This window comes from Salvia splendens, chromosome 9 (assembly GCF_004379255.2).
Source record: "Salvia splendens isolate huo1 chromosome 9, SspV2, whole genome shotgun sequence".
NCBI classification, from domain to species: domain Eukaryota; kingdom Viridiplantae; phylum Streptophyta; class Magnoliopsida; order Lamiales; family Lamiaceae; genus Salvia; species Salvia splendens.
In genome coordinates, this window is record NC_056040.1 from 31,867,469 (window position 1) to 31,887,603 (window position 20,135).

Consider the following 20,135-nt stretch of genomic DNA (forward strand, 5'->3'; position numbering starts at 1 on the left):
GAAATCAAATCTGCAAGGACGAAGTTTGGGGAGAAGTTTTTGGAGTTTTTAGAGAAGAATCAAGAACAATACTACACTGTATTCTCCCAGTTTTGATGGAAAATAAAGAATTCTCAAAAGAAGCTATTCTAGGGGGAAGAAAAGAATTCTCAATTAAAGAATGGAGATAATAGAGATTTGAATTTGTAATCGCTCAATAACCCTAAAATGTACTACCACTAAAGATTTATTAGTGTATGCCGTTTTTGTTTTTTTTTTTTTTTTGGGGGGGGGGGGGGGGGGGATGAAAATATTCACAAATACTAGTTCTTTTGCATAAAATTAAAAATATATATGTATATATTTATTTATACATTTATCTGTGGCGGGTGTGAGAATTTGAAGTATATCTCAACAAATGGACAAACTGAATGATAATAATAGGGAATATGAAGTGTTTCTACATACCGCTTTAATATATTTTGTGATCTTACCATAATCATTTTCATACACAACATATCTTATTCATGGAAACATCGTCCAACCTTGAAGAAATTGTGAAGGTAGTTCACCACAACACCTTCCGCTTGGACCGTTGCCGGAATTGCTTTCTAGTCATGCACCAAGATGTGTTAAATGTGCTCAACTGTATCCAAGAGAAAATGATTATAAACCCCGCATCTAAAGAATGAGTAACAACGAATCGTTGTTAAGTGATTTTTAGGAGAACAAAGAACAGCATACCACTTCGTCAATAACAATGACTACAGCCTATATGCTAATACATCATACATGATTCAAGCAGTGGAAAAGAGTCGCAGAGTTGGTCAATACAGATATTACTTACATTGCTGACGAGCTGCGCTCCAAACCACGCAGAATCCCCGCCATTAGGGGGAGGTAAAACCCGAACTCCATTGGAAAAGGAAGTTGGCAGAAGTCCGTACAGTTCTTTCTCTAGTCTTGCTGGAAAAGAAACAACAAAGAGATCAAACTTCCAGCATCCATCATCACACCAGTGATTGTTTGGGACTTCCAACTGCAACTTCATTTATCAGGTTCTCAGTTTCATGTTAATTTTTTTACTCACTACCCAAACACTGAAACTTCTCTTCGGGGTATTACAAAAAAACCAAAACTGTATCATCAAATCATTTTTCCAACAAACCAGTGATCGGATTCTGATATATCTAATTATTTCCTGTTCCAAAACTAAAACATGTGCAGTTTATCTATCTAAACTACAAACTTCGGTCCTTTTACATTAAGAAACTGAGTTGATGCAGAAGGATATAAACCTGCTAATCCTGGCATACATGCACTGCCACCGGCCAAGACAACAGTTTTATACCAATTATCATCCGCAGTTAATTCAGCATCATGGCAGTGATCCATGCAAAGCGCCACCGCCTGATGCAGACCCATAGCCTGCCTGTAAAGATATAATAATATAGTATTACTATATCAGCAGCAGCAGACAGATACCAAACATTGATAATGAGAGAACAAGCTATTAAGTTTTTTCCTAGTAAATTCCATCTAATTATATTTTAAGCCTTCAGGTACATCAAAATGAGCATCGGAGATTGTTCCTAAACCTGAGATGACCTTTATAAAAAATTGAGTTAATCACATACATAGATGCTAGAAAAAGAAAACTCCAAGAGTTGGTTTCATCTAATACTACAACCAGTCATTGTTAAGACAAGTGTACATACATTCCTGCCATGCGAGGCTGAAACAGTATTTCTCCTGTCTGAAAGCGCTCATTTGAAAGCGTAAACGAACTGGAAGGTGAAATATCAAACGATGCTCGAGTGTCTTTGGATAGTTCATCTTCATAGTCAAGGGCAACATAACACAAGTTCTGCAAGTCCAAATACACAAGAAAGGCAGTGAAATGAAATTAACTGCCCCAGAAAACCTCAAACAATAAAAAGATGACTGTTGTCATATATATGAATCACAACAAGTTAACAATGCAAGTTTATCTCTTTTTTGTATTTTAACCCAAGAAAAAAATACAGGAAGGTTTACTCCAATAAGAATCAATCTCATAAATGATATGGGAAAATATTAGTAAGGGAGAGAAATGTCACAATAGTTATGAGATCAAATCCAAGAAGACAAGACCAGATACAAGAGATAACACTTCCACGGGTGAGGTTAAAAGTTAGTAATGATAACAAGTTAGGGGCGCAAAGAGAAGCAGCTAGGCAACTTCAAGTGTATATGATCCCAAGGATGATCGAATAACTTTCTAGACTTCTAGTTAGTCCCATCCATCATTGATATGTACAAGTTGTAGTAGAAAAGTAGTTATAGGAGTATTAGGGCATATTTATCCTCAGATGGATGTGGAATAAGTCAGTGTTTTTGGCAGCTGTTGCAGGCTAGGGAACTTTCCCCTGATGGATTCAGTCCAGTTATGTTCATTTCCTTGAATTCCATAGTTGTGTGATGTAAAATTTGAGAGGTTAATAACACAAGAGAGACTAGTACCTCTTTCAATGTGCGGACAGTATACAGAGAGTCAAATTGTATGTTATTCTGTTGCATCCGATCTCGGAGGTATCCTGTAAGTTTCAAAGCTCCCATCCCAACAACTTCCACCCCAACCTTATACATCACCTTGCCATGTAAAACTGTCATCACAAAAATGCATATGTAGTCCCACCTCAACAAATATCAACTTCCACAAGTTCACAATTGACATTGACAAATGAAAGTGTCTTAGGCAGCATTTTGATTTGTGCACCCACTTGGTGATGAATTAGAAATGACATTAAGTTAATTCTTATAATATGGTTTTCAAACATCAAAATCAGTAGATTTGGAATCTATTACGCAATGATTTAAACACCTATAAATGGATTCACAATTTTGCATTTCAAATCGATCTTCAGATCATTCAAACTTTACAGCCTTAGATACAATGGCCAAAGAAATTGCTTCTCGACTGGACATCAAATACTTTTCAAACACTACAATGAACAAACTCAATTAACATACTTGGAACAACAGATGTTTGATGGAAACCAACATTCACAAGAATTCCTGATGTTCTTCGTGCTGCAAACAAAGCCAGAGTTGCCTGCATGTTGAGGATGAGAAGAAGTTACAGCTTGATACTAAACTTGATGATATCTGGTCAAAGATGAAACAGAACTCTTTACATTGAAAATTTTGCCTTCATGAAAATTTTCAATGTTGCAACACGTATTTATGAAAAAATGGATAACTAGTGTCTTTCAAAAACAAGAACAAGGTGTTGGACTGAACTTTTGTCTGGACAGCTAGAGCCAAAAAAGAAGAAAAAGAAGAATGTAATCTCCTATAGAGTCTCCCATACCCACATAGAAATATTCAGGAACGACTATTGCTTGAATAAAGAGAAAGTATTCCACAACATGATGAACAATTGCAATGATATCTATTGTGCAGTTGGAAGCCTTTAGTAATGAATTTATAACTTCATTACCATGTACTTATTTTTCAGTTCCCTTTTTCCTTTTTTACTTGTTGAGTGATGCAGGCTGGGGGCGGGGGTTATGCATTATGCAGCCTAACATTTTTACCTAGCCAACTTCAGAAGCTTAAGCCCATCAACAGCATGATTAACTACAAACTTCAGATGCAACAAGCCACAATTCCGAAGATAGTGTGTGTGCATTAAAACGTAACAGCACATGTTTTTGTTCATGCATATGCACAAATTACCCCTGATAAGTGTGTTTCCATCAAGGAGCACGCTGATTGGTGGTCAAAAGATACCTGAGGGGAATTTTACTTCCATGATGTGCTTAAACCCAGTTAGAGGCTAACAAAAATCACACACAACTACAGATTCCACCACATTTACATGAAGATGTGAACCATCATTATTGAATATCTATGTTAAGAGGTTTTCCATAACATGTAGTCATGGCATATAGTAATAGATCAAGAAAGACAGTTTCCAAGAAAAGTCCCCATTGGATGACCTATTAAAGAAATACCTGGTTGATGGCACATACAGCAGGAACATTCATATCAAACAGTGTCGAGTAAATGGCATCCTTGAGATGTCTTCTAGAACCTTTTGCAGACTCGGTATCTGATTGTTAAGGAAAAATATTACAACGAAATGAAGAATGCCTGACCAACCAAAGCAGAAAGGCTATAGAAGAAAGGAGAGACAAAAAACATAAGAACTCCAACATAGATACTCAATAACGAAATCAAACAGCCTGTAAGTTCTTTTTAAGTTGTACACCTTTCTTTAAGGTGTAGAGTGATCTGACACGAACATGATTTGAAAAGTAAAAGAAGATGAGACGGATATTAAAAAAGTTTTTAGCACAAGGGAATGGGATGGAGCGAAATATTATCATAAGCAATTTTTTATAAGTCAAAAGGGCAAACCTGAGAACAAAATCTAATAATAAAAGTAAAAAGGTTAATACACGCGTATTATGAATCTAACCATCACAATGGCAAAGGGGTATTGATACAACAATTGGTTGTGTTGATGTTTTCACCTGCATCCTGTATATCATAAACTAGAGTTAACAGGACGAAAAAATATAGAATAACCTACATCCTGTTTGCAAATATAAAATGAGTAGAAAAACCTGTTGCAAATTGTAGAAAAAAAATGTCGAAGTCTAGAAGGCATTGGGGACTCAATATTTCCAAATTCCTACAAAATTAGGAAGATTTGAGAGGACAGTGAAGGTGGAAGAAGGCACGTATTCCCATGGACATGAATCTTACTAAAAAAGTTGCTGATCGCCCCGATGGAGAAGAATACTTGCTCCATCCATATTTACAATAACCTGAACCACCTATATCAATAAATTATGCATAATTATAAGGGAATGTTTTCATAATTATAGCAGTATGAGTAAATGAGGACTGAAAAAAACGCATTCGAGTGAGGGAATACACAAAGGTACCATCAATTATAAGAGCCCCAGGGACCTGAACGCGCTGAGCATAAATATGCATAAATGATAGGTCATGCATCTGAGCAGGAAACACTCTGCAAATCAAGTAAACTAGTTTGATAGGTTCAATTTAAAGTTCCTATTGAAAGAGGATAGCAAGATTCTTACTGCAGAGGATAGCCCGATCGCAGGTGAGTCTCCGCGAAGAAAACAGTGTCCCAAGGATCGGGCTGACGCTGCAGGAAATAAATCCACAAGCGATTATCTGACACCAGAAATTTCCAGGAAATGCAGACTGATCTCAGCCGCGCTGACTCCTTGGGCCCTAGAATTTTGAGAATTTGCATGAAGATGTCGATTGGAATCCGGTCGAAGTCGCCGGTGGATGACGACTGCATATACATAAGCTGGTCGTAGTCAGACGCCGAATTGTGGCTGGATTTGGAGGCGGATCGGTGGGGCATGGATTCCCAAACCTTGCGAATGAGAGCGCTCATGGCTGCGGCATGGATTGCGGGTTCAATAATTCAATTTTATCACAATTTTTTTTATTTTTGATTTCTAGTCAGCTGAGCTTTCTCGAATGAAAGCGATTGGGGGTAGAGCACACGTGTCAGCCTTTGACTTCTGCACGTGTATTGATCAAACGCTGCTTATTTGTTATACTCCCTCCCAAAAATTGACAAATTTTGTCGTTTTGGTCCGTCCATAAAAAAATAGACTAACTTCACGTTATTCTAAATATGAACCTCACAATTCATTAACACTCTTTGCACTACCTTTTCTCTCTCTCTTACTTTTCCTATATATGGACCCCACCATCCATTAATACTCATTGCACTACCTTTTCTCTCTCTCTTACTTTTCCTATATTTTACCTCCATTTCTCTTAATTTATCAATCATACGTTAAAACTCGTGTAATTCACAATCTTATCTATTTTTCATGGACGGAAGAAGTATTTTTTAAGCAAACCTATTCTTGGCCCAAGATTAGGTTAGGCAAACTCTCGAACCATTCATTACACGTTATAGACAAGTTTTACACCACTTATTATCCAAAAGTGACAAGTCCAAATAACAATATTACAAAGAGTAATAAGAGCATCTGGATAAATGGAGAGGTAAAGAAAAATAACTATCATATTACCTCTTTTTATAAAATTTCATGCTCCAAAGGAAAGGGTATTTGAGGAGGTATTATACCTTCTTTCATTTTGAGAAGATATCTTTACCTCTTCTTGATAGAAGATGTAAAAAGTTAGTTATTTTGTTTGCCTTTTTAATTTATCTTTTATCCTTGGAGTCCATAACCTTTTTGAGAAGGTAAATGAGAAATATACCTTCTCAATATACTTTTCTCGGTTGGAGATGCTCTGAGAGAAGTAACCCTACAAGAATAAATCCTGTTCCTATTTTATGCGTTACAGACATAAGTAAAATCAAACAACTAGTTTGGCAGCAATGATGGCCACAAACTCAATTTTAATAGGATCCATGGAGAGTTAGACCCACTTCAAATCTGAGTATGAAATTTGGTCGTCCCTGTTGTTCGAGTTGCACCAGTCCCTTTAAAATCGAGATATCAGACCCGCTATCGTAGATTTCTATCCGAGCATCCCTGGCCCTTTTAGAGCAAGATAGTTAGAGCACCCACAACCGTGCTCTTGCCAGCCAGCACGGTTGTGGGCCCGGCTCCACTTTTTCTGCCTGTTTTCTGGCAAGAGCACAACACTCACAGCTGTGTTCTTCCACAAGTACGAGCACAATTCAATTAAACAAAAATATTTCCATAATATTAAAATTCATTAAAAAACCTAAATAATATTACAAATGACAAATAAAATAAAAACAACATAATTAAAATCCTAAAAATTAAAAATTACATAATTAAAATACTAAAAATAAAAAAAATCACTACTCGTTGCCGAATTTCGCCCAGATGTGTTTGATTAGGTCTTCTTGTAGCTCAATGTGGGTTCGGGTATCGCGCATTGTGTGCCTTGTCTCGATCCTCTTGCCCACCGTCGTATGCACATCTCGGCGTGGGGGAGACCTCGCGGTTGAGCTTCCGGCTTCATCCTCGTCGTAGAAGCTATCCGCCCTCGGTCTTTCGTCGGCTATGATCATGTTGTGTAAGATAATACACGTGTACATGATCTCGGCGATATTATTCACGTACCAGAGCCGAGCCGGGGCCTTCACAATGTTGAATCGGGTCGTGCGGGTTGCTGAGTGTTTTCACGAAAGTCGACCACCTTGGGTAGATACCATCGGCGAGATAGTAACCCATGTGGTATGTATTTCCGTTGATGGTGAAGTCGATCGCCGGTGCTACACCATTCATCACATTATTGAAGAGTGGTGAAGAATAAAGCACGTTCAAGTCGTTGTTGGATCTGGCAACGCCGAAATATGCATGCCAAATCCATTGGCGTTAGTCGGCGACCGCCTCAAGGATAAGTGTTGGGCCACCGCCTTTGTGACCGCTTAGGTGTTGCCACCTCCAAGCAGTCGGGCAATTCTTCCACCTCCGATGCATGCAGTCAATGCTGTCAAGCATTCCGGGAAAGCCATGGACTGATTCGTGAAGACGAAGCAACCGTTGGCAATCATCGGTGGTGGGTACCCGAAGGAATTCATCACCGAAAGCTGAACGAATGCCCTCGCAAAAATTTTTTAGACAAAGGATTCCAGTGGACTCATCGATATGCAAATACTCGTCGAAGAGGTCGTCCGTTTGCCCAGTAGTGAGTTGTCGGATGGCACACGTACACTTCTGCAACGGCGTGATACTTTGCTGGTCAGCTGCATCTGGATCTGTTTGGAAGAATTCAACACGTGCGGACAATGTGTTGACAATTCGCATAAACAAGCACTTTGACATGCGAAAACAGCGCCTGAAGTAATCTGCCGGAAACCGCGGCTGGTCGGCAAAGTAGTCGGCAACGAGCCTTTCGTGGGCTCCCTCCCGGTCATGATGGATGTAGCGGCGAGTTGATCTAGTTCGTCGAGGAGGAGGAGCGGGGGTATTCACCACGACATATGCTTCGTAAGCGGCACGATGTTGTTCGTAGTATTCTTGTTCTTCGCGCTCTTCTTCCGCCATAAGATGGGTGAAATTCATTTGAGGTTTTGAGTGAGAGATGAAGGTGTAGATAGTATGTATGAGAATTATGAATGAGAGATGATTTGATGTGATAAATGGATGATGAATGTGTGTATTTATAGATGATTTTGGGGGAAAAAAATAAAAAAAAAATCAAATAATTTCAGAAAACGGGAAAAAAAACGGCCATATTTTTGGGATTTGGAAAATTATTTTTTTTTTTATTTTTTATCGATTTTTAAAATTAAATACCGAATTTAAAAAAAATATTCAAAGCCAACGGCTATGCCGTTGCCCAATCGCGTGCCGCCACGTCACCTGCTCGCTGGCACGGACGTGCTCGATGCATCGAGCAGCGCGAGCGCAACAGCGGACGAGCTCCTTCGTGCCGCTGGCACGGACGGACGGACGGCGTCCGTCCACCGTTACAGATGCTCTTAGTTGTCTGATCCCCCTCTTGAACAATATGTGTGATCTTCATCTGAATTTTGTTTGAGTCCCTCAATCTAAAACATCGAGTGCTGAACCGCTGCTGGCAGTTACAGATCTAGAAATTTCAGATTGGGGGTGTGATAAATAATTTTAATGGATCGTTTTTCTCTATTATTAATTTTCTTGTGAGTCATTTAATTGTATATAAAAAAATAGATTGTATTTAGTGTTATTACTTGAAACTTTTTCATTATTTAAAATGGAGGTTCTTAAATACTCTTAAAATATATCTATCTTTTCTATAAAATTTCAAATATGAGCATAATTTGAAACCATAAATATTAAAGATCATATGCAATCGTACATAATACTTTTTATAGATAAGTTATTATCATTAATCATACAAAACTTAGAAACAATAAATGATAATAAATGGTGATATTCTATGTTATATAATAAACGTAAAATAATTAAAAAAGTATAAAAAAATAGAAGAATACAAAAGGTACCTAGTAAATGATTAAATTCTATCATAAGTAGTATAATAAAAAAAATTCAATAAAGAATAGCCAAAAACACGCCTGGCTACAAGTGAGAGGCTCTTCATAGTTTTAGTAAGCCCTTGTTCTTAATTTGGTCCGCCACTGGCTACAGGTTTGTGATTACCCCGAAGAGAGCATAGCCACGACTGCAGCTACATCCATTTCCAACCAAATTAACTCCCCGAACTGCCTAGCTATAGATAGTCCCTCGCTTGCCGCGAGCAATCAACCTCCATACTTGATGTTGCAGTGAGAGGCATGTTGAAGGCTCGCATTAGCTCCCCTTTCGAGTTCCTAATTATTCCTCCGCCACTCGATTGTCTTGTTAACTGTTTGAAAGCCCCATCTGTATTTAGCTTGATCCATAGTTGTTCTGGCATATTGTGGCTGTGGTGATTCGTCGTCACGGAAGGACTATCGACATGAAATTAGCATGCAGTTTACATCCTCTCCAATCTTCGGTTGAGAGTTTGCCAGTCATGATAAGGTTTCTGAGGTGAGTAGGTACGAGCCATATCACGTGGGCCGATTGGAAATTGCTCTACTGGACTCCGATTGAAGCGTGCGAGGTACCCATGTGTAGCTCTTTCGAAGATGATATAATGGTTTTCTTTTGAGGTCATTTGGAAATCATCCTTGTAGGCCGATTGCTAGATATTCTTTGTTTCCAAGCTATACTTATTCCTTTCTTCTATTCATATTCAAGCTTTAGCCCTTTCCCCCTATAATATATTAAAATGAGTGCGTATCACACTAACAAGGACAATAAAATAATGTTATCCAAGACTACAATTTGATTCACATAACCCAAGTCCAAATCTCCATAGATCCCTGATTTGGCCTAATATAACTCTGAAATATGTAAGTAGATGTAGGCCTGCTTATTCGGCCGGTTCCGGTTCTAACCGGACCGGTTGACTGGTTAACCGGTCTAAATTTTCATAACTCAGAGAACCAGAACCGGAACCGATCGGTTCTGGTTTGGAACCGGCCGGTTAAGAACCGGTCGATTCCGGTTCCGAACCGGAACCGATGTGTAATTTTAATCCGATATTATTTATAATTTTAAATAGTTCAATACTAAAAAAATAATAATCCAACATCTAGAAATATAACAAATAATACCTTAAATTCAAATAAATACAAAAACAATACAAACCAACAATACAATAATATTCATATATGGATAAGAGTGATGCCAAGTGTAGTAGGTCGGACTAGTTTATGTTATCAATTTTTTTTTATAAAAATAGTTCTAAACTTTAGCAATTTTATTTTAAAATTGAATTCTATTTTCCCTTTTTTTGGCTAAACAAATATTCAATGGATTTCCAATACTAATTGATCTTGTTGTGACTTTTTGGTTTATAACGGAACAATTAATAAATTATTGACAAACAGGTTAAAATCGTATGTTAAATAAGTTGTTACATAAATTTGTTATAAAGTTAAATTTCTATCATATGAAATGATATTGTATTTGCATAAGTTCTTTTGGAAATTAAAAACAAACATATGATATCCTACTCATTGTAATTAGTTCATAAAAAATGGATTGGGGAAATAATTGTAGATTCAAAGTATCACGGTTTAAACATTTTAAATACTTCAGAAAACAGAGCTCGCAAATCTAACACTGTTTAAATCTAAAAATAACTCAATGTTTCAAATTATTTTACTTTAATTCAAAATTAATTTAATAAAATTAGATTTATTACTAGTATATTAAATTATAAAAAATAAAATAAAATTATAATCCGGTTCCCGGTTAGGAACCGGTCGGTTTTGGTTCGGAACCGGAACCGATTTTATTTAAAAAGTTGGAACTGGTACCAGAACCAGTTTTTCCGGTTCTGGTTCTGGTTTCGGTTAACCGAGAACCGGAGAACCGTTTAAGCACCCCTAAGTAGATGAGAGAGAGCACACAAGACTCTTAATTTCCGTCCCCTCTGTTAGGTGATATTGATACGATCATATCCCAATTATTTAGTGGCATATTTGATTTACCATATCTTTCCAATTTATATTTAGATATTTGTTTCTTAGTCAATAAGTTAGGGTAGTAGTATTCTAGTATTATAAATAGGAGAGATTATATCATTGTAATCAATGAATCAATGAATGAAATATTTTCCCTAAACCTAGCTTGAGTAACAAGCGTAATTTTAGTTCTCTCTTTGTTGTCATCGGAACACGTCTGTGAAACAACAAATCGTGACCTTTCCTTCGAGCTTGTCGAAGGTTCGATCACCTTATCACTCCGAGAAGTTAGTTAACCGGCCTCGTTACGGAGAACGTCCGTAACAACTGGTGCTTTCATCCCGTGCTCATCCTCCGTCTTCGTCATCCATATTCCCCAAATACATCACCAATATAAAAAAAATAAAAAATTTCAGTCACAGCACCTGCCCGATCACCTCCCACTATCGAGCTTCACCGCCGTCGTTCAACGTCATCATGTTACGTAACTACACCGAAGTGGGGCGTTATGAACAACTATTCGATCATTTGGATGCCGCTATCTCCAGGTTGGAAACACGTTGTGACAAAATCGAACGGCGTAGGACAAACTTGCTTGCGTCTAAAGCAAAGTATGCACAGCAGGCATGCTACGATTCCAGCAGAGAGATTCGCACTCGTCCGCTGCCGGATCCACCGCCACAGTCGGGTCGGCGTTATACCCAGCCGACGTATCGGCAGCCACATCACCAAAAGCGGGACAGGTACCTGTCACAGCCTCCATACCAGCCGGATAGACACCGGCCACACCACCTCCACCAGAGCCATTATCAACTGCCCAAGTACTATCAACCCTTCGGCGGACCGTCGCCCGCGTACAGTGAGTTCCCTCGTCGTCAAATTTGGTAGTCGCAGCACGTGCCTTGTCGCTAACCATCCTGCTGGGACCCGTCGGGCGCTCGGGTGCCGATAAATAGCCTCTCCTATGCAGAGAGCACATCCATATATAACCCTAATTTTGATTGTGACTCTGATGGATACGATGCGGACTTTGATGTTGGCTATTCGAGACAGCCCTACCACCAGCAACATTCGGTGCCTCATCTCCGTCAGGCTGTTGCCTGCCTCGAACAGCCCCCTGCTCAGCAGCAGCCTCTACTCCAACTCCCTCCCTCCTGCCGGCATCCATCGAGTGGAACCCTTGACGAGGAGACCTGCTTTATGGATGACAAAATCGACGACCTAAGTGGCAATGAGAAGTGGGTAGGACTTGAGAGTATAACAGCAACAGGGACGCTACCTGCCCCGCCTCACGCCGCTGAGTCCCAATGCTTCTCGCATCTCCATGTCCACCATAATCCATATATCAGCTCGCCACTTGCCGTTTCCGCTATCCTGCTCCAACAAGCTACAATCTCACCGTCGTGCAGCCCCGATGTGATTAATATTGTCGTACAACATAGAGGGAAGTCTTCCACACCAAAAGGAGAGATCAAGTCAGTTTTGTCCAATAAAGGGATTATTGGGGGAATTGCTTCAAGGAATCAGGCGATGATCACTGGATTTGGTTGTCTTAAAGACACAAGTATGGAGCAGGAAAAGCTTAATACTACGGACGCAAGCATTGGATTTACCTATGTTATGGCTGAAACAAGAGACCCGTTTGCTATTAAGTGTGTCTACATTGGACATGAGATAGTAGGTTATTGGGGTGCAAAACAACAATCTCGTGCATTTGATCCAGGAGGAGACGCCTCGCCGAAGCTTTTGCTTTCAGCTCTCGTCGTTGTTTCTTGGTTTCCACCTTGAGGACAAGGTGGGTTTTAACCGTGGGGGAGTTGATACGATCATATCCCAATTATTTAGTTGCATATTTGATTTACCATATCTTTCTAATTTATATTTAGATATTTGTTTTTAGTCAATAAGTTAGGGTAGTAGTATTCTAGTATTATAAATAGGAGAGATTATATCATTGTAATTAATCAATCAATGAATCAATGAATGAAATATTTTCCCTAAACCTAGCTTGAGCAACAAGCGTAATTTTAGTTCTCTCTTTGCTGTCATCGGAACACGTCCGTGAAACAGCAAATCGTGACCTTTCTTTCGAGCTTGTTGAAGGTTCGATCACCTTATCACTCCGAGAAGTTAGTTAACCGGCCTCGTTACGGAGAACGTCCGTAACAGATATGCGAATTTTTTCTCCTACTCCCAGTAGGATCTTCTCTGATTAGGACCTAGATAATTTTTATAAGCTTTAGCCCACTCTAAGATCATAATTGAAGTTTGAGAAACAGACACAAAATACGTGGTTGAGTTCTAAAGATCATCACGTAAAGAATTAGCAAGCAATATTGATTCTTTGGAGAATCTTGAAGGTATAATTTTCTCTCCGTAGAATTCATGTTCTTGGGTTTTATATGCCTTGAATTATTTGACGTTCCTAGCATGCAACATGTTAAATTGCGTAGCCAACAAGTCCTATGATATCATAAAAGAGAGTTTTCAGTTAATTTATTTATATACTATATTTATTACTATATGAGTCAAAAACATCATGAAATTATCCAAAACTGTCAACTGCAAACCATATCGTATTAATGGTAACAAACACCATAAACGCTTTTGAATACAAGATTGTTTGTTTCTGACTCATATAGTACATCTTCAATCCAATATCCCCTATAAGTAGATGTGACCAAACACTATAGTTCTCACGGAAAGAGAAAAAAAACTTGAAATTTTCTAAACCAGTTTGAGAAAATGAAAACTGTAGCTTTAGTTATTTTCAGCATCCTTCTTCTTTTTTCTTTGGTTGCAGGGAACGATTCGTCTAAAAACGAGATCAAAGGCTAGTTCAAGTCATCACTGATAATTTACAAATATTTTTATAGTATATCTTGAATTATATCAACTGTATATGTGATGAAAATGCAGGTGATGAAGTCAATCAAGCCGACAATGAAGCAAATCATGTAGATGACCAGAAGTATAATGGCGGCTTTGGATGGGGCGGGCCAGGAGGCTGGGGAGGCTACAGCGGTGGTGGCTGGGGCAGAGGCGGATGGGGCGGAGGCGGTGGATGGGGTGGAGGTGGTCGTGGCGGTGGATGGGGCGGAGGTGGTCGTGGCGGTGGATGGGGAGGAGGCTGCCGTTATGGATGTTGTGGGCGCGGTGGCGGCTGCTATACCGCACAAGAAGCATTAGCCTACATGCAAAATGAAGCCAACCCATAATAAATATATACTATCATCGTACGTAATATCTATGACTTGTATTATAACTTAAATAAAATAAAAATATGAGCGAGATAAAAAATAATAAAACAATAATGTAATTAATGCGGTTTTGCGGATTCTCCTCTTCGCTTCGCTAGACTTGTTATAAGTTGCAATAAAGATATTGTAAAAAAATTTTTAGTTTTTCAATATAGTTCATGCTTTTGTTATGATTGTTTTATTGTTCTTATAATTTTATTATGCTATCAAGTGATTCACTTTTTTATCTCTTTGTTCCCCGAAGTCTTTTTGTTACTTTAATTTATAGTTAATTCACTTAATACCACTGTCTAAATTCATATGTCAAAAATAGAAATGTATCATTTAGACATCCGCAATAAGGATAGGCTAGCAATAGCCTAGCCAAAAACTCCTCCTTCCACATCGTCATGCCCTTCCCACAGCCTAGTAATAGCCTAACCAAACAACAGTCTAGCAATATGCTAGAAATAGCCTTGCCAATTGCCTAGCCCAGCAAATAAATTGACAAATACAATTAATTCATTTTAATTGTAAATATAGAGTATATAAAAAAAATCGGCTAGCCGATCGCTGGCCGCGCTAGCCAGTTAGTCCACGCCCTAGCTCTAGGGCGTTGGTTTTTCATCCGTCGGGCTAGCCTAACGCAATAGCGGACTAGCCGAGCGTCCTAGCTGCACGCCGGTGGCTAGGGCGTCGGCTAATCCGCTATTGTGGATGCTTAGGCCACGACATCGGAAATATATATTTATAATTGTAAACTATATAGATAGGAAAAGAATAATAAAAATGAATAATGTAAGGAGAAAAGGAGGCTCTCTTGTGTGGACGCTCTTAAAATCATCCACATCGGAGGACGGCGAGGAGGATGGGGACGGTGTAGTGGCAGCACGGCGGGCGAGGGGAGGGGTGCGATGTCCGACGACGTCCGTTGTGTAACGAACTAAGATTAGGGGTCAAGAAATTATAGGCTCTAACTGACCTATAAGTTATGCCTAGATTAGTAATAAGTTTTGGTGTGTTTAAACTTTAAATTAGTGTTGTTTTGTAATAAAAAGACAAAATAATGTGAAACTGATACGAGTAAACTCGTATCGAGAGATAACTGCGAGAGATAGCAGAGAAGATGTTGGTTCGTTCGCGGGATCCTCCCATCGAGCAGCCAACTAACGTTCAACTAGGGTTTTTGATAAAGTAAATTGTAGAGAAAAGTAAAAGACGATAAAAAGATAAAGATAAATGTATTTCTTCAAATGGATGTTTCAAAAGATAACAAAGGCTCCTATTTATAATAGGAGTAACCTAACTTAATGATCAAGAAATAAATATCCTAATTATATAGAAAAGATATAGAAAATCACTAATTAACTAATTAACTAAATAATAGAGATATGCTGGTATTACATAGATATTCTCGTATCAACTCCCCCACGGTTAAAATTCACCTTGTCCTCAAGGTGGAAATCACGACAAAATGAAGAGTGTGGCGAACAAAAGCTTTGGCGAGGTATCCCCACCTGGGTCAAATGTATGCATATGCCCACGAGCTCTCTCATTCCTTAACACATCAAACAAAACATCAACAAAATACTTTTCTCCTTCCCATCTCTCACCAATATGATCTCTTACCACAAACTCCAAAAACTCATCAATATATCTAGTATTTTTAGTTTCAGGAAGAAACTTCAAAGTATTATAATTCACTCTGCACCTTAACATGTGGATATCTCGAGGAACATTATCATACCCAAGTCGATCAACAAAAGTAATCCAGGCCATTATTTGTTTTTCTTTGAACCGAGGAAAAATATTGTCACTGTAGAACCGAACAGGAGCATACGTAGGAATGTTTACTATTGTAACATCTTCTTTCAAGTATTCCAGAAAATAATGAATTACAAACATGTCGTTGACCAACTTTGCTTCCTTGACATACTCGAAGTTGGTTGGAATAGAAGTCTTTAGAATCCCGTCCTCCTCTTTAATGTCTAACAATACCTCATCCTCCCCAATTTTATCCTCTTCCTCCCCAATATTATCTCGATTAAGTAAACGATCACTTACAATATCATCATAATGAATTTGCTGAGATTGCACTGATTTATGTTCATCTATATCATTGGCAAGGGACTCTATTGAGCCATACCTGATATCATGGTTGTACGGTGGGGATAGCTGCGTTGGTGGCTGTTGCAGGGGACATGATATTGGGGCCGTGTACGGGAAGCTGAACGTAGGGACTGGAGGAGGTTTTGTGGCAGCAGGTGGATCCCCCAGGCAACGTTTGTTGTCATCCATCCGAGACTCCAAATTTCTGACAATTGCAGTTAGGCGCTCAAGCTGTGAAACCAAGGATGTCAACGGTAGGTCCGGTTCCAAATCTGGCGTCACCAGAACTTGTGGCACGCTGAAAGGCTCCGAACCCGGATATGGCGGTGGTTCCGGAAAATCGAAACCCGTATAGGGTGGCTGCGCAGGCAGCTGGTCAACAGCTCGTTGCTGGTACGCTTCTAGTTGGTAGTAAGGATTCACGGTCTGCTCGTCAATATTAGGATTCAAATGCTGAGGTTGTTGATACCATCCGGAATGACCGGCGATGAGGGCGTCGTGAGCAAACTGATTCTGGACTAGTGGGGGCTGGTACTCAAATTGGCGGCTGTGATACTCTGATGTTTGATAGGGCGTCGGCGAGTCCCAGCAGGTAGATGGCCAGTCGGTTAGGGATTCTTGAACATATGATCTGTACTCTGGCTGCAAGTGATTCCAAGGGGGGTCCCAACAGGAAGGGGGTCGTGGCTGCGGCGGTTGTATGTGGTGGTCGAATTGATGGCCCTGGTGGTAGGGATCGGGTTGTAATTGATCCGCCACGCTAAACGACGACACATCTTATTGCAATCCTTGGTCGAGCGATTGCAACTCCCAGAATTGTCGTTGCTGGTACATGTTGACGGATAGAGGTGTGGCAGTGGTAGAGACGGTGGCAATGCGGAGGATGAGAACCGATGAAAGCACCAGATGATACGAGTAAACTCGTATTGAGAGATAACTGCGAGAGATCGCGGAGAAGATGTAGGTTCGTTCGCGGGATCCTCCCGTCAAGCAGCCAACTAACGTTCAACTAGGGTTTTTGATAAAGTATATTGCAGAGAAAAGTAAAAGATAATAAAAAGATAAAGATAAATGTATTTCTTTAAATGGATGTTTCAAAAGATAACAAAGCCTCCTATTTATAATAGGAGTAATCTAACTTACTGATAAGAAATAAATATCCTAATTATATAGAAAAGATATAGAAAATTACTAATTAACTAAATAATAGAGATACACTGGTACTCCATACATATTCTCGTATCAGAAACCCACACCCACTAATTGGGCTTAAGTGGGGATAAATTAAAAATGAAATCCAATTCTTATCTCTTCGATAGATGTTTCAAGATACACACTTTAAATTAGTTTTTGGTGGACTGAAAGTTATGGGTTAGTGTTTGGAAAATTTTGTCAGAATCTTGTTTCCTCTCAATTCTCCATCCTCTCTCCCATGTATCCCAAAAAATGATGCGTAGATGTAGTTTAGAGCATATTTTGTTGTGGTTGCTAATTCTCAAGCTTCCTTTTCGATGTTGCTTTCCTTTATTTGTAATTTGTGAATCACATAAGTGGAGTTTTTAGCTTTTACTTGTGATATATGCAAAGTGTCTATCTTTGTTTTACTGTATGAACTCCATACTCATTTCGTAAATATTGGTGAAAATTGGAAGATCAAATCTGTTGAATTAATGTGGTGTTGTCATACCACAATTGTGGAAGTGGAAATCTGTTGAATATAATGTTCAATGAAATGTTATATCCTTGAGATTATGTGGGATGATATATATTCTCTCCTTCTATGATTAAATGTCTCATATTTGATCGGCACGAATTTTAAGAAATTATTTAACTTTATAAAATAAATGGGTAGAAAAAGTTAGTGGAATGTGGAGTCTACTTTTATAAGGTCATGTTAAAATGCATATAGTATCCAATCCATAACTAAGACTAATCCTACACCGTTAGATCTTAAAATTAGTGAATGAGATTAAAGCTCGCATATTTCAATAGATAGTAGATAAAATATCAACAAAATAGTAAAATAGTCAATCTGTTATAACATAATAATTTTAACGTTTTTTTATATCAACATAGTGTATTATAAATATCAACACAATGACATGAGAATCTCAACACAAGTACCAGAAAATATCAACACAGTTTTATTGATATTATACACAGAAAATATACATGCATTATATTGAGACTATTTAATGCATTTATTGATATAAAATATGCTTATCAACATATACAAATATGGAAATAAAAATTCTAAAATTTCATCATCCGATCATTGTCGGAACATATACAATTGAGATCTTGATAGAATCCTTATGAAATTACCTTTAATTTTATATATTTTTTATGAGATCTCGTCTAGGCATGACTTCGTATCCAAGGTGTTCCAAGGTTGAAAAAACCATGGCTGAAGTGAAGAAGGACAGCTCTCCAATCACATGTGGCTGAAAGAATGCCTATGGGGTCAGAGAGTTTTCTTATTCTTTCAATTTTATGATTATTGGTTGCATATATAATCCTTGCATACTTTAGAAGCTCATTTTGTTAATTCTTTTAGTCGAGTTTTAATTCTTGTAAATATTTTTCTAAGAAAATCAAAAAATATTTTAAAAATCAGAAAATTACACAGAGATTTTATGTTCTTAAAGAAAAAAATTCAAAAAAAAAAAGTTTTTAGGGATAATTCGGAGTTACGCGTAGTGGAAGAAATTCCACTACGCATGCACCCTATTATTGCCTAACTGGTCAGTTTGCTAAGTACTCTTCGGGAATCTGCTGGGTCAGGTAGATAGGAAGGAATTTGAAATTTTTTGGACTGAACCAGTATATTCCCAAAAATACTTGAGCAAAAGTTGTACATAGTGTGAATATGTTTTTTTTTCTGAAATTCCTTATTAAAATCCAAACAAAGAAAAAAAATTAATCCCAAAAAGATTTTCGAAATTCTAAGTAAATCTGGGAAAGAAGTTTATAAATGAAAAAAAAAATCTTTTGGATCTTACATCCACTTGACTAGTTTGCTTAAGAACTTCAAGTTTTAGTTTCGTAGGCCAGGAAGAGAGTACAAGGGACCGATAAAGAATTCCAATGATGGAGCTCCCAATTCAGGAAATAAGGAAGGCGCCTATCTGACCCAGCAGAATGGCAAGTCAGAAACAGGGGAAACAGAGGATTCCGCCCAGCAGGGGGTGGCCAAACCTGCTCTACAAACTCCAGAACTGTCGATGTTGATGTACCAGCAAGTGTGAAGGTAACCCCCGGGAAAGCAAGAGAGGACTTACCCCCGTGTCATCCAGCAAGAGAGCAAGGAATCCCCAAGAAGATGCAACCCTCATGACCAGCAAGAGGACCAAGAAGGCAAGCACCACCAGCACCCCAGGAAGGCTGACTCCAAAAGGAGCCAGGAGAAGAAGTGACCCCACCCCAAATAACCAAGTAATTTTTATTTTCAGTTTTTAGTTTTTTATTTAGTTTTTGTGTTGGATGTTAGGATAGTAGCAAATTCAACCTTCTCTTAATACCACTTGGCCCAACTCTAACCTTCGGGGGTAAGTTGGAACCAAGTGTGAGAAGGAGGGAGTTTGCATATGTGTATGCATGTTGTATGTTTTAGTTTGATGTGTGTATGTGTCTGTGTATGAACTATCTCCCTAGACTATTGCATAGTCTAAGTGTGAGAAGTTTTTGTTGATATAACATGTTTTCTTTTCTGGTTAAGTGCCTGTTTGTTGAGTGTTCTCCCACTTAGCCCATTGCTTGGTCTACGTGTGAGAAGTTCTTGTGAATATAACATGTTTATTTTTATGTGTTGGTATATG

General features: G+C 38.6%; 1 protein-coding gene across 1 annotated transcript; it reads right to left on the minus strand.

Annotated features, from left to right (window-relative positions):
* Positions 1-292: 292 nt before the first annotated feature.
* On the minus strand, positions 293-5,430 carry LOC121749833 (actin-related protein 8-like). The gene is made up of 12 exons (XM_042144487.1): positions 5,076-5,430; positions 4,917-5,002; positions 4,735-4,805; positions 4,593-4,660; positions 4,445-4,506; positions 3,978-4,075; positions 2,992-3,073; positions 2,482-2,624; positions 1,698-1,846; positions 1,278-1,411; positions 827-945; positions 293-625 (listed from the first exon to the last, which is right to left on the minus strand). The coding sequence occupies exons 1-12, from the start codon at positions 5,402-5,404 to the stop codon at positions 548-550; spliced, it is 1,419 nt and encodes a 472-aa protein (XP_042000421.1). The 5' UTR covers positions 5,405-5,430; the 3' UTR covers positions 293-547.
* Between the last annotated feature and the right edge of the window lie 14,705 nt (positions 5,431-20,135).